Genomic DNA, 13,483 nt, shown 5'->3' with positions numbered 1-13,483 from the left:
GCCTCTACCATCAGTGTGTGAATGTGTATGAATGGATGAGTTCATACTGATGGACTCTGCAGCAGCCTCTACCATCAGTGTTGCTGATAATTGAGATATCATCTGTTTGTTGCCTGGAAGCTTTTTTTCTTTGAGCAGCCAAAGATCTTTAGTAATGAGAAGATGCTCCACTCAAACTTATCTTTACAACCGCACAGAGATTCTGTAGTTTACACAAAAACAACAGAGTGAGACGTCTTCTCTTTGACTTCTCTTGCATCACTTCAGGTGTGAGATTCCTCCTCGGTTAAAACGTCATAACTCTCTCATCCCTTGAACATCATGACCTTTGACCTTTGTATTAGTTTCTTTGGGGAAGCGTGTGAGCAGCTTCTGGTCCGGTTGCTCTGAAAGTGTGTGCAGAGGTTTGTGTTCCCTGCAGGATGCCTTGTGATTACTTTGCCGACTCGTCGGTCACATCCGTGTCACCTGCGTGGGATTAAAGTGAGAACAGGTCGTGTGGATGTGCGATTTAAACCCGGCCTTTTGTTCTAAACAGGAACAGCCCTCACCCGTTCATCACGGCGCTGGAGAACCGAGCGGACTGCTGGCCGACTCTGCTGCTGGAGATTGATGATTTCATCCGGCAGGCTGCTGACAGGTTCGAGAGGCCCTGAACCCGCCGTCCAATCAGCTCGTCCCTCCTGCACTGCATGCGTTTCAAAGCCATCTGTGAAAAGCTCGGCATGCCGAACAACTCATCACACCGCTGTCACGTTAGGATGCAGCGCTGATAAATCACAGCGCGCACAGCGGGGGTCATGTTTGGTTTTTAATTGTGTTTTTATAAATCGTGCAGACAGGAAGCGGCCTACGTGGCCATGCTGGTTCCCTTCCTGCGGTACCTGTACTGTGAACCTCAGAGGCAGCCTCAGCACGCCCTCCTCCGACACGGCCTCCTCAGGGTGCTGCTGCCCAAACACGAGGGGCGGAGCTCCTCCGTGTCTGACAGCGTGCTGCGCTGCCTCTGTCAGCTGCTGCCTCACATGCAGGTGTGTATAACTCTTTAATACATAAATAAACTTATTTCTTCTTTTTGCTCTTTGTTACAAAAAACAGTTCAGTGAATCTTCCCAATAAAAGAAAAAAGAAATTCTCAAAAAAAGAATTCTTACTTTTTATTCCTGGATCTGATCTTGTAGGATTTATTCAGAGATCTGGATTTACTGGCATTATTACCAACACATACCACGCGTTAGCATATATAGCATAGCATAGCATAGCATAGCATGAAGTCAAACCTGCGTAACACAGCTGATTCACCGCGCCTCCTCGGCCTATCAGGATGCTTGTTATTCAGAAATCACAAAAGGCATTTTTAACGCTGCACACAAAGATGGCGGCCCGCTTGATTTGAATATGACTCAGGCCATTATGCTATGAGGCTAACGCAGCTGTGTGGGCGGGGCTTAGAGAGCTACTTCCCAGCACCTAAAAGAATCTGACTGCTGTGTTTAAAATCAGATCTCCACTTTACTCCGATCAGAGAGAGGTGCTGATCCTCCTCAGACTTCAGTGCAGCTGATCACTGCCGATGTTGCTGCTCACACTCCTAAGCCGATAAATAAATAAATAAGAAGAAGCACAAGATTCGATCATGATGATAAATCTGTGTCGTGTCTGCAGCCAGCTGTAAAATGTGATTTTGTTTGCGTGACAGGTGGACAGCGTGGAGGCGGTGCTGGAGCTGTGTGGCTTCGTCGACGCTCTGCTTCGGGGTCTCGCCTCGTCCTCTGAGGAGCGCTGGAGGTCCGAGAGGGCCGTTCTTCTTCTGCAGCTTCTCTGCGCCTGCCGGCTCTGCCTCGCGCTGAACGCAGACTGCCGCCCTCTCCTGGCCTCGATGCGTCAGCTCCTGTGCGCCTGCAGAGAGGTGAAAACCTTCATCGTGCACGCCTTCACTTTTGTTCCTTTTAAAAACCACATTAACATGAAAAGCCTTTTCAGGAGCTGCCTTTGGATGAGCTGCTGATGGGCGTGGCCCTGCTCCTGTTAGAGGCTCCTGCAGCTCAGCAGAGCAGTCTGCTCAGTCTGGGTAAAAAAAACAAAAACACTTGAAATAGATTTTATAGACTTGAAGTTATCTGAGCCTCGTTCTTCGCTCCGGATGAAATCTGCATCCTTGTTTTCTCCCTCACTCATCCAGCTCTGACTTTAGTCCCTGAGGACTCTGAGCGGTCTCCCTGGATGAGTCCGGTCCTGGTCCTCCCCGTCCTCCAGCTCCTGTCCTGCTTGAGCCTCACTGAAGCTCTGTCCGACCGACGGCTTCACAAGCTCAACCAGGACCTGGCTCAGCAGCTGCTGCAGAGACTCAGCCGGGAGGCGGAGAAACCCGGGCGGGTAAACCTCCTGCTTCTAGTCAACACACAGAATCCATCACTGTTTTTTTTACAGGTTGAATCCTGGGTAACGTCTTCCTCTCTCTTCCTCTCTCTTCCTCTCTTCAGCCCGCCCCTCCTCTGCCTCTTCCTCTGACCTCCTGGTTCAGCGAGCTCAGCGTGGCCGTCGCCGCGCTGCGTAAACTGGCGGACGACGAAGCCGCCGCAGCTGACTGGCTGCTGTCCGTCAGCTCCGCCCTCTCCTCGTCGTCCAGCCAGCGCCGCCTCTCGTCCCTCACCCTGATGGTGACGCACGCTGTTCTCGTCACGGGTCAGGAGGACGTCTGCCGGCTGGCTCTGAACGCCGTCCGGGCGGTCGCTGCAGCCGACCCCTGCCAGGTAGAAAATGTTCTCTCTGACTTCTCTGAATCAGACGAAGGAAAGTTTTAACTCCCTTCTCGTCCCGATGGTGAAGTCGCTCCCTGCAGACGACCATGTGACCACGTGTATCACACGGTGCCACGAGCTGCTCGTTACTCGGCCTCGTTAGATTCCTGCCGGCGTCCCCGCGCTGCTCTAATTGCTCCCTCAGTGCCGCTGACTCCGCTCGCTTGGTGCGTCTCTACGAGGTTATTGGCATATTTAAAGCCGATGGATGTCCCTCGCCGCGGCCTCACATCTGCCTGCACGCAGTTAAAAAACACACCTGAAGCGTCTTTGTTGTCAGAAACGAGGCTGAAGCGTGAATCATTCCCCCTTCCTGGGATTCATCTTCTTCTCCTCTCCTCGTCTTCTTGCGGCAGGTGAAGTTGTTGCTAGGTAACAGCCGAGGGTGGCGGGGCAGAAGTGCTTTATGCTAATGAAAGTGTCGCAGGGCTGCGTGGACGACGTGCGTGCAGAGACCCGGGGATCTGACCCGAGCACAGGAGGGAGGATTAACCCTGCGTCGTCCTGCCGCTTCTCTTCCTCTCACTTGTGTCCTCGAAGATTTAAATGAGCAGAGAGGATCATGGGAGAAGTGTTACGAAGACGGTCGGGTAGCTTTCGTCTTATTTCCACATCCCTCCACTGTCCGAGCAGTGATTGTTTGACCTCATCCAAACTCACCTGTGTGTGTGTGTGTGTGTGTGTGTGTGTGTGTGTGTGTGTGTGTGTGTGTGTGTGTGTGTGTGTGTGTGTGTGTGTGTGTGTGTGTGTGTGTGTGTGTGTGTGTGTGTGTGTGTGTGTGTGTGTGTGTGTGTGTGTGTGTGTGTGTGTGTGTGTGTGTGTGTGCAGGTTCCCTCCCTTCTTCCCGTCCTGATGTTCAAACTGGGCCGAGAGAAGAATCCAAACGTGGCTCACGCTGTGCTGAACTGTCTGCCCGACCTCGGGACTCACAAGGTACCGTTTGAGCACACGTGTTCTGAGACGTGGAGCAGGCAGAAGACGGAGAGGATGGACTTTTCTCCTGATTGGAGGGTTTGTAGACGGACTAGAGGAAGCTGATGTTTGACCTTCACGTGCTGTGTTGTTGTTGCAGCTCTGTGTCCCCCGTGGTGCTGCAGACCCTCCACACGCTGGCCGGCGCCCCCAAGCTGAGAGCAGTGGCGATGCGCCTCATGACCGACCTCTGGAAGAAACAGGTCTGTAGCTGTCACAGATGTTTGTCAGACTTCTTTGATCCTTCCTTATTCCCCTTTGCTGTGCGTGTCCGTCCTCTCAGGACCGCGTGTACCCGGAGCTGCAGCGTCTGCTGGGCCAGCAGGACGGCAGGGTGGTGGTGGGCAGGGACGCTCAGTGGGAGCAGATCCTGGCCAGAGCGGCCTGCGTCAGAGACGTCTGCAGAGAGAGGTCAGAACAACAAACAGACGGAATAATAACTGCGTGAATTCATGTTTAAAATCACCTTCATGTTGAAGAGCGACTCCTGGAGCCGTTTCTACCCAGAGAGCCGACATTCATCGTTTTCACACATTTCAAAATCCATTGATTTGTTCTAATTGAAAGTAAAAGTTGGGACCAATTATCTGATCCTTACCTCGATACTTTTTTTTTTTTTTTTAAATTAGATCCATCAAATTTTAAATAACAAACAATAAACAAGCGAACACGCAGGAGGAGGAGACCTGCAGCTTCTCTTTGTTTTAGTCAGTGAGTCCGATCTGAAAAACTCCTCCCCTTTTTGTGTGTGTGTGTGTGCGTGAATATGTGTGTGTGTGTGTGTGTGTGTGTGTGTGTGTGTGTGTGTGTGTGTGTGTGTGTGTGTGTGTGTGTGTGTCAGGCCTTACCAGCACGGAGGAGACATGTTGGCTGCCATTAAACTCACCCTGAATCAGTGCAGCCGATCAGACACGGCAACTCCGGCTGCTCTCGCCATGCAGGGACTGCAGGAGCTGTGCAGAGCGGAGGTCTCACACACACACACACACACACACACACACACACACACACACACACACACACACACACACACACACACACTGCTAACTTTGAGACAGGAGTTTTAAATGCGGCGTGTTGTGCAGGTGGTGGACTTGGTCTCCACCTGGAGGAGTCTGGGTCCTGAGCTGAGCTGTGACTCTCGTCCTCTGATGGTCAACGCCACGGCGGAGCTCCTCGCTCTGGTTCCTCAGCTCGCCGTCAAGTCCGAGCAGTACGAGGTAACGGAGAGCTTCTGTCCTTCCTTTGTCTTCTGCTTCTGTGAACGGTCATGTCAGATCAACCGAGGACGCCCCCCCTCCACAGACACCTCCTCCTCCTTATTTTGGGTCCGCCTGTCTGAGTAGACTGAGCACGCTTCATGACCACGTGAAGCCGTGCACGCACGTGTGTCGTGTGAGTGCGTCCTCAGACTGCGTGCACACATGTTTCTTCCACTCAGGTTTAAAATAATGATCTTTCTTGTTTTGTTCTTCAGAAACTGAAAGAGGAGGCGGTCAGCTTTCTCTGGAGTTACGCCGTGAGCAAGGTCAGTGTCTCGTACCCGCTCTGTGTCTGAGTCAAATAAAAACATGCAGCGGCCATTTTGAACAGGCTGATGTCATCAAAGTGCACAGTCAGCTCCAGGTGGAGAGCGGCCATTTTACTCAGTGTCAAACAAAAACCAACCTGATGAAGATCGTCGGGTTAAAAAATAGAAAACATCCGTGTGTGTTTGCTGTTGCAGGATCCCGAGGTGGCGAGCTGCGGGTTCAGAGCTTTGGCTGGTTTTCCTGAAGACGTCCACACGATGAACCTGCTTCCTGAGGCAGTAAGAGTGACATCACACTTTGTCCGCTCGAGGTCACGGATGATGATGAGTGGAAAACAAACAGAGTCTCCTCTCTGCAGGTCAGACCGGCGATAAAGCTCCCTGAAAGTGATGAAGATGAAGTTCAGCAGGAGGAGGAAGAGAAGGACCTCTCCGTACCAGGTTCATCGTACATGAAACTCATGGCTCTGACTCCGGTTTCAGTTCTGCCCGGTAAAAACCGCTTTACATCCTGGTCTTTAATGGTGGAGCGCCATGACGTCTCTGACCTGTTGCTCTGCTCTTCCTCTCAGCCTTTCAGCTGCTCCTCACCTCGCTGGTGAAGCAGGAGATGAGCCAGATGCCCCGGGGGGTTTACTTCTCGGCCCTGAGGGGGGGGAACCTGCGCTCGGATCAGGGGAAAACGGTGGCAGGGATCCCGTCGTTCATGCTGAAAACCTACGAGAAGAACAAGCAGCCGGGTCTCAAACCCGGACTCGCAGGTGACAAAAACCTGCAGCAACACTTGAACGAGCATGGCGACATGATGGATGGACTTATGTTCTGTAATCGTGTGTGTGTGTGTGTGTTGTAGCCGGCCTGCTGCTGTGTTACGAGCTTCCTGTGCAGACGGATCGCGAAGGTCGACCAATCGATCGTTTCCTCGTGAGCCGCAGCCGCAGCTACCAGCAGAACTTATCCTCTCTGATTCACGAGGTACGTCTCAACCAAAGTTTAAAAAAAAAAAAGAATCCTCCTGCAGTACCTGGAGTGTCCACTAGAGGCTGGCTGCAGTACCTGGAGTGTCCACTAGAGGCTGGCTGCAGTACCTGCAGTGTCCACTAGAGGCTGGCTGCAGTTCCTGGAGTGTCCACTAGAGGCTGGCTGCAGTACCTGCAGTGTCCACTAGAGGCTGGCTGCAGTTCCTGGAGTGTCCACTAGAGGCTGGCTGCAGTACCTGCAGTGTCCACTAGAGGCTGGCTGCAGTACCTGGAGTGTCCACTAGAGGCTGGCTGCAGCAGCACAGGAAGTCACATACACACCCATTCAAACAGCCTGTTTTTACAGCAGACATGAACATGTTTACAGCCTGCTTCAAAAAACCAAATAGGTGTGATTAGCTCATGTCTCCATCCACACACACTGTACGGGGGGATGTTTTGATGACTCATCAGTTGTGATTGGATGAAGGATCAGAGTTATTCACAGTAAGGCGTGTAGCTGAGCTGATTGACAGGTGGTGATGTTTCGATGATGGCTGAGGGAAGCAGGGTGAGAGGGGGGAGGAACCTTCATCACAGGTGTACTGACCCTGGAGTCAGGAGTAGCTCTAAAAACTTTGTCGTCTTTCAGGTGAACATCCAGCCGTCTGAGTGGCACCGCGCGCTCCTCCTGCCTCAGGCCTGGAGAGGATTCATGAGCCGAGCTTTCCACGCCGCTCTGCAGGTCTGTGTGTCTGGAGCTAACTGCATCTTAGTGCATTTTATGCATGCGTGTTATTTTGACGTGTTGCTGCTTTGAAGGTTTTATAAAGATTTGATTAAAAAGAAGCATTGAGGGAGGGAAGAGAAAACCAGATTGAATTTGACGTCCTGCACGTTGAAGTTCGTGTTTCTTCTCTTGTGTGTGTGTGTGTGTGTGTGTGTGTGTGTGTGTGTGTGTGTGTGTGTGTGTGTGTGTGTGTGTGTGTGTGTGTGTGTGTGTGTGTGTGTGTGTGTGTGTGTGTGTGTGTGTGTGTGTGTGTGTGTGTGTGTGTGTGTGTGCAGGGTCGTCGTGCAGACCTGGAGTTGCAGCAGAGACAGGGCAAAGAGGATCCACAGGAGCTGCAGTACAAGCAGCACTGCGCCTGGCTGTGGTAAAGTACAAAGTAGACGACATGCATGCACGTGACCTTTGACCCCGGCTCGGCTCTTAGGATAAACCAGAACACAGTGACGATGCTGCTGACGACAGGAAAATATAGAGCCGGGTTCTTTTCCTCTCATTCGGTGATACTGAGAATCCGTCCAATCACACGTCAGTCAGTCAATATGAGACGCAATATAAGATAGATAGATAGATAGATAGATAGATAGATTGATAGATAGATTGATAGATTGATAGATAGATTGATAGATAGATTGATAGATAGATAGATACTTTATTGATCCCGAGGGAAATTCAAGCTATTCAAATATCTCCCCTCCTGATGCCGAGGCATCGGACAGAGCTGACTGCTCAGGAGTGTGTGTGTGTGTGTGTTACAGAATTGTGTTTCAGAAACAGACTTCATCTCTCCTCCTCCTCCTTCATCTCTCCTCCTCCTCCTTCATCTCTCCTCCTCCTCCTCCTCCTCCTCCTCCTCCTCCTTCATCTCTCCTCCTCCTCCTCCTCCTCCTCCTCCTTCATCTCTCCTCCTCCTCCTCCTCCTCCTCCTCCTCCTCCTTCATCTCTCCTCCTCCTCCTTCATCTCTCCTCCTCCTCCTCCTCCTCCTCCTCCTTCATCTCTCCTCCTCCTCCTCCTCCTTCATCTCTCCTCCTCCTCCTCCTCCTCCTCCTCCTTCATCTCTCCTCCTCCTCCTCCTCCTTCATCTCTCCTCCTCCTCCTTCATCTCTCCTCCTCCTCCTCCTCCTTCATCTCTCCTCCTCCTCCTCCTCCTACTTCATCTCTCCTCCTCCTTCATCTCTCCTCCTCCTCCTTCATCTCTCCTCCTCCTCCTTCATCTCTCCTCCTCCTCCTCCTCCTACTTCATCTCTCCTCCTTCACCTCTCCTCCTCCTCCTTCATCTCTCCTCCTCCTCCTTCATCTCTCCTCCTCCTCCTTCATCTCTCCTCCTCCTCCTCCCCCTCCTCCTCCTCCCCCTCCTCCTCCTCCTCCTCCTCTCAGGGCCAGAGATCAGCTGACAGACGTCATCAAAGCTGCTACAAAGTGAGTCGGCTGCTTGTGATCTCTGCACCGTGTGAAGCGGTGCGCCTGCGGTTGTGTGTGTGTGTAAGGTGAACGTGTTTGTTTGTGATGTGCAGAGACAGTCCCGTCGTTCAGGGGAACTCCATCCTGGCTCTGAGCGGCCTCGCCGCCGTCCTCGCTAAATACGAGAGCAACCTGCCGGCTGACGGAGACGGCGGCCTCGGGGTGAGATCACGTGTCCCTGTTTTTATCCTTAAATGAGCGAGGGGGGGATTTCCATTAAATGAAGCGTTTTGTCCCTCGTAGGCGGGTCCAGAGTTTGTCCCCACGTCCAGCTGGCTGTCGATGGTCCTCAACACGCTGCTCAGCATCGGCAGCAGCAGCTACAAGCCCTCAGGACAGGTGTTCCCCTGGTTCCTACACGTACGTGTCCTCACCTGGACTGTCTCTCTGCTTGTCCAAAGTGTTCAATCTCAGTAAAACAACAAATATTTCAGAAGGTCTGGGACTCGATTCAGGGCGTTCAAGAAGTTACACTTAGATTAAAATATTTGCGTGTAAATATTTGATTTCAGATTTTGGAGTCTTTGCGTGTAATGATCCCAGAATTCCTGCAGGTGGTGCTGTTTCCCTTCCTAACGTCCGCTCTGTTCCCTCCCAGCGTTCTTACTCAGGTGAGAACACAGCCAGTGCCATCGCTCGCTCCTGTGCCAGCCTGGCGTTGTCCCTGCTCGTCCCGGTTCTGGTGGTGTGGCAGAGGGACGGTCTGGTCCAGGTCCTGTCTGCGCTGCAGGCCGGTCTGCCGGGTTCTCCGAACGCTGACGACTCCCAGGCCGTGCAGTTCCACTCGGGCCTGGCTCTGGGCATGGTGCTGTCCAGTCTGCACCACCAGCGGCTCAGGTGGAGTGCGTACCTGTGCGACGTGTCGTGCAGCGTGTTCAGGATCCTCTTAACCTTCCTTCTTCTCTTTATTTTCCTCCAGCGATGTCTCCGTTCAGAAGGACGCTGACCTCATCCTGGCGTCTCTGGAGGCTTTGGAAAGTTGTTCCTTCGACCCAAACCTGGAGTACAAGTCAGTGCTGAGTCCTCTCGTTTGATATGTTTGTTTGAGCTTCTGATCAGACGCTCGCACATGTGAGAAATGTTTAAAGTGGAGAGTTGAGTTTAGGCTCCTCCCCTCTCCCTCTCTCTTTGACACTGTGACCTTCCTCCTCCCCTCCTCTCCCTCAGCACCGGCTGCGTGTTGGGTCTGGCTCTGGTGCTCTCGGCTCTCTGCAGCAGCGGACAGACGGACCAACACGTGCACGTCACAAGAACTCTGGACAGACTCCTGAGCAGGCTGCAGGAGAGCGGCGGGCAGGGACGCATGCAGCAGGAGGTACAAACCACGCACACGCAGCACGCCGCTTTTCAGAGGCCGCAGAGTGCGTCCAGAAATCTGCACTTTGGAAAAATACAGAAACAAGGCCTCACTTTGTCTTTAACTGTAGTTGTTTTATTTTGGGAGATGTTTAGGGTTTCTTCCACGTCACAGACGGCGTGATTGGGGTGGAAAAGTGACCCGTCTTCAGAGGTAGTAAGAGGCATTAGGACCCTGACACACCGAGCAGACGGCCAAAAGTGTCGGCCGAAAAGTTGCACGAGAAACACGCCGCAAAAGACTCCAGCCGCCGGCCAACCACCACGCACGTTCTGCACATGCATGAGGGGAAATAACTCTCCAGGCCAGCAGGCGGCGGCAGTCCGTAAACGTCATTCCAAAAATGTGAAACCAGAAGAGAACAAGGACGGAGAAGAGTGTGGATAAAAAACTGTTATTAATATAAGGAAAGACCATTTTCAAACAGGGGCCGATGGGCATCTACGGAGGCGGGCGCGCCGCTACCTGTCTCAGCCAGGTGTCTCTGAAAGAAGAGGTTCTTTATCTCAATGGCACCGACCTGGTCAGATAAATAAGACTAATAAAAGGAATAAAAGGAAAGCTGTGTGAAAAGGGTTTCTGCTTCTTCGCAGTTAAATTCTTCTTCTTGTTCATCATCTTTTACTTCTTTGCTTTTTTCTCCTGTTTCTCTCTTTTTTCCCACCGACACTCCCGTGTTTCCAGGAGGCCTCAAATATCGCCACGTCTCGTGTGCAAGCGTCTCCACTGAAATAAAAATCAGTGTCAGTAAACGCAGTGTGTAAAGAAGAGCTTGTCCCCTGTGCAGGTCTTGGCGTACTCTGTGGCGTGTGTGGGCGTCTCAGCCTTCAGCGGAGGTGTCATCGACGCTGCCAAGGCCGAGGAGGTCATGAGCAGCCTGCGCACCCTGACGGAGGAGAGCCAGCAGGTCAGCAGGAAGGAGCGTTTTGTATATTGAGGACGCGTCACGCTGGTCTAACTCGGTCTCTGCTCAGACTCCAGGCTTCTCTCTGGCGCTGGGTTTGGTGGTCCACGGCCTCTCGCTGTCCGGTCACGGTAAAGCTGAAGACATCCATCCTCGCCTGCTCGCCGCCTGGATCAAGATCTTACTAGCCGAGGTAACGCTCCTTCATCTTAAATCTTTAACGGCGAGGATGAATCATTGTCAGCGTCGGTTGTGAAGCGGCGTTTTGTTTGTTTTTCAGGGTTGTCCCACGATGCAGCGTCTGGCTGCGGTGAACGGTCTGGTGGCGTTAGTCGGCTCAGAGAGTTACCTCATCCAGGTGAGAAGTGTCTCCTCTCACCACTGCTCTCATTGTCTTCAGTCTGTGATTGATCTGAGATCATATCGAGCTCTTTGTTTAGTCTCATGAGCAGCTTCTTTATGTTCCAGCTGTCGAGCGAGCTGGAGCTCTCCTCTCAGCAGCAGAGCCGACTCAACGAGGTGATCCGAGCCATCACACAGGTGAGAGTGTGCACCATGCTGTGTGTCCGTCAGGAGGAACACCTGGCACGTCTTCTTCCTGTATTTATTGTAACGCTCCCCGGAGACTTCAGGCTGTTCTCCGACGCCTCCTCCGTGGAGAACTTCATAAAACGTCTTCATAAAACATTCTTCAGCTGAATTCCATTCATTTGAGTGTGTGTGTGTGTGTGTGTGTGCGTGTGTGTGTGTGTGTGTGTGTGTATGGTCTGGCTGGCTCCTCAAATTCCCTCAGTTCCACTACTTTACTGCCACACTGCTGTGTGTGTGTGTGTGTGTGTGTGTGTGTGTGTTTGTGTCTGTAAATGTGTGTGTGTGTTTGTGTCTGTAAATGTGTGTGTGTGTTTGTGTCTGTAAATGTGTGTGTGTGTTTGTGTCTGTAAATGTGTGTGTGTTTGTGTCTGTAAATGTGTGTGTGTGTCTGGATATGCTGAAAAGTGAACCAGATGCAGAAGTGTAACCTCCTGCAGTACCTGGAGTGTCCACTAGAGGCTGGCTACAGGAAGTCACATACACACCCATTCAAACAGCTTGTTTTTACAGCAGACATGAACATGTTTACAGCCTGCTTCAAAAAACCAAATAGATAGATAGATAGATAGATAGATAGATAGATAGATACTTTATTGATCCCGAGGGAAATTCAAGGCATCCAGTAGCAGTATACAGACAGGCAGGACACAAGACATTAGTTACAATACACACCCGCTGTCCCCCCTCCCCTCTGTATACAATAATCCCCCAAACTAGATTTAGCAGCCCCTATGTGACTGAGAGTAAACATAATTACAGGTTAAACCTGTGCAGTTAGCATTAGCATTTGCTAATCACACAAATAGGTGTGATTAGCTCAAGTCTCCGTCCACACACTCTGATTTTTTGAGTATTTAAACAAAGTTCAGCTTCCAAAGATGTTTTCTGAACAAAGTTCACATAAATGTAAAAACCTTGTGGTTCACATTGTGTACTTTGTGTTGTTCAAAATGCATTTAGAGACTTTTGTTAAAATATAGAAAGAATGCTTATTTCATAACTTCTTGAAATTATTCATCAAATTTTTATTGAATTTTTTGCCAGATCTTTAATTAAGTCCAAATTTATGTGTGGGATTAAACCGGAGCGTCCCGGAGAAAACCACGTACGCAGACCCAGAGTGAACAGGTCAAGTCCTGACAGGCAGAAACCAGCCGGCTTCAGACTGTCAGGACTCTACATGTCCACACTGTGCCTGCTTGGCCTGTTACAGCCGGTGTGTCGGGGCAGCTGGAGGTTGGGGAGATGATGGAGAGGCTGAGGTGGTCACGTACGGAGAAGAGTCTGTTTTTTTCAGATGTTTGTATTGGCGACGACCTCTTGGAGTGAAGGCCTTCTTGATCTTCCTCCATAGAGAGATCTTCTCCTGCTTGCACAGTTTTTCCTTCTCTGCTGCCCGTTTAGCAGACAGCTTCAGACTCTCCTCCTGTTGAAGTCTGTCATCCTCCAGTTCTATCAGGAGGCTCTCAGCCCTCCACCACGTCACCTCTTGTTCTCGGAGGTCGTCTAATGTTTTCTGCAGGTTCTCATTGGTCGCCTCTTGTGCTGCCAGTTTGGAGGACAGCTCCTGACTCTCCTCATGTTGAAGTCTGTTATCCTCCAGTTGCATCTGGAGGCTCTCAGCCTTCAACCGTTGGGCGTCCTTTTGTTTTTGGAGGTCCCCCACCTTCTTCTGCAGCTTCTTGTTGGTTGCCTCTTGTGCTGCCAGTTTGGAGGACAGCTCCTGACTCTCCTCAAGTTGAAGCCTGGTCTCCTCCAGTTCCTTCTGGAGGCTCTCAGCCTTCAACCGTTGGGCGTCCTTTTGTTTTTGGAGGTCCCCCACCTTCTTCTGCAGCTTCTTGTTGGTTGCCTCTTGTGCTGCCAGTTTGGAGGACAGCTCCTGACTCTCCTCAAGTTGAAGCCTGGTCTCCTCCAGTTCCTTCTGGAGGGTCTCAGCCCTCAACCGTTGGGCCTCCTCTTGTTTTTGGAGGTCCTCTACCTTTTTCTGCTGGTTCTCATTGGTCGCCTGTTGTAGCCTGGTCTCCTCCAGTTCTATCAGGAGGCTCTCAGCCCTCAACCGTTGGGCCTCCTCTTGTTTTTGGAGGTCCTCTACCTTTTTCTGCTGGTTCTCATTGGTCGC

General features: G+C 51.5%; 3 protein-coding genes across 3 annotated transcripts in view; 1 reads left to right on the top strand and 2 right to left on the bottom strand.

Moving 5' to 3' along the window:
- Window positions 1-727, bottom strand: part of adam19a (ADAM metallopeptidase domain 19a) — a gene marked incomplete at its 5' end in the record, with an annotated part of 23,974 nt that extends 23,247 nt beyond the window's left edge. The window contains 2 exon segments of the mRNA XM_079371651.1: window positions 196-202; window positions 552-727. Coding sequence (XP_079227777.1) covers window positions 196-202; window positions 552-727 — 183 coding nt within the window.
- Window positions 506-13,483, top strand: part of focad (focadhesin) — a 25,594-nt gene continuing 12,616 nt past the window's right edge. The window contains 29 exon segments of the mRNA XM_079371225.1: window positions 506-640; window positions 839-1,031; window positions 1,700-1,909; window positions 1,984-2,071; window positions 2,183-2,376; window positions 2,484-2,753; window positions 3,630-3,734; window positions 3,874-3,882; window positions 3,884-3,976; window positions 4,057-4,184; window positions 4,615-4,741; window positions 4,859-4,993; window positions 5,251-5,301; window positions 5,500-5,583; window positions 5,664-5,796; window positions 5,877-6,065; window positions 6,158-6,279; window positions 6,916-7,008; window positions 7,329-7,417; window positions 8,429-8,470; window positions 8,566-8,674; window positions 8,756-8,872; window positions 9,111-9,349; window positions 9,432-9,521; window positions 9,680-9,827; window positions 10,657-10,776; window positions 10,844-10,966; window positions 11,054-11,131; window positions 11,242-11,313. Of these exon segments, the coding sequence (XP_079227351.1) occupies window positions 861-1,031; window positions 1,700-1,909; window positions 1,984-2,071; window positions 2,183-2,376; window positions 2,484-2,753; window positions 3,630-3,734; window positions 3,874-3,882; window positions 3,884-3,976; window positions 4,057-4,184; window positions 4,615-4,741; window positions 4,859-4,993; window positions 5,251-5,301; window positions 5,500-5,583; window positions 5,664-5,796; window positions 5,877-6,065; window positions 6,158-6,279; window positions 6,916-7,008; window positions 7,329-7,417; window positions 8,429-8,470; window positions 8,566-8,674; window positions 8,756-8,872; window positions 9,111-9,349; window positions 9,432-9,521; window positions 9,680-9,827; window positions 10,657-10,776; window positions 10,844-10,966; window positions 11,054-11,131; window positions 11,242-11,313 (3,429 nt within the window). The 5' untranslated portion in view covers window positions 506-640; window positions 839-860.
- Window positions 12,375-13,483, bottom strand: part of LOC306841353 (uncharacterized protein) — a 2,545-nt gene continuing 1,436 nt past the window's right edge. The window contains exon 2 of the mRNA XM_079371228.1: window positions 12,375-13,456. Within this exon, the coding sequence (XP_079227354.1) occupies window positions 12,572-13,456 (885 nt within the window). The 3' untranslated portion in view covers window positions 12,375-12,571. The remainder of the gene's footprint in view (window positions 13,457-13,483) is intronic.

This window comes from Symphodus melops (genome assembly GCF_947650265.1).
Source record: "Symphodus melops genome assembly, chromosome: 20".
Lineage (NCBI taxonomy): Eukaryota > Metazoa > Chordata > Actinopteri > Labriformes > Labridae > Symphodus > Symphodus melops.
This window is presented reverse-complemented; position numbering and strand designations above follow the sequence as displayed.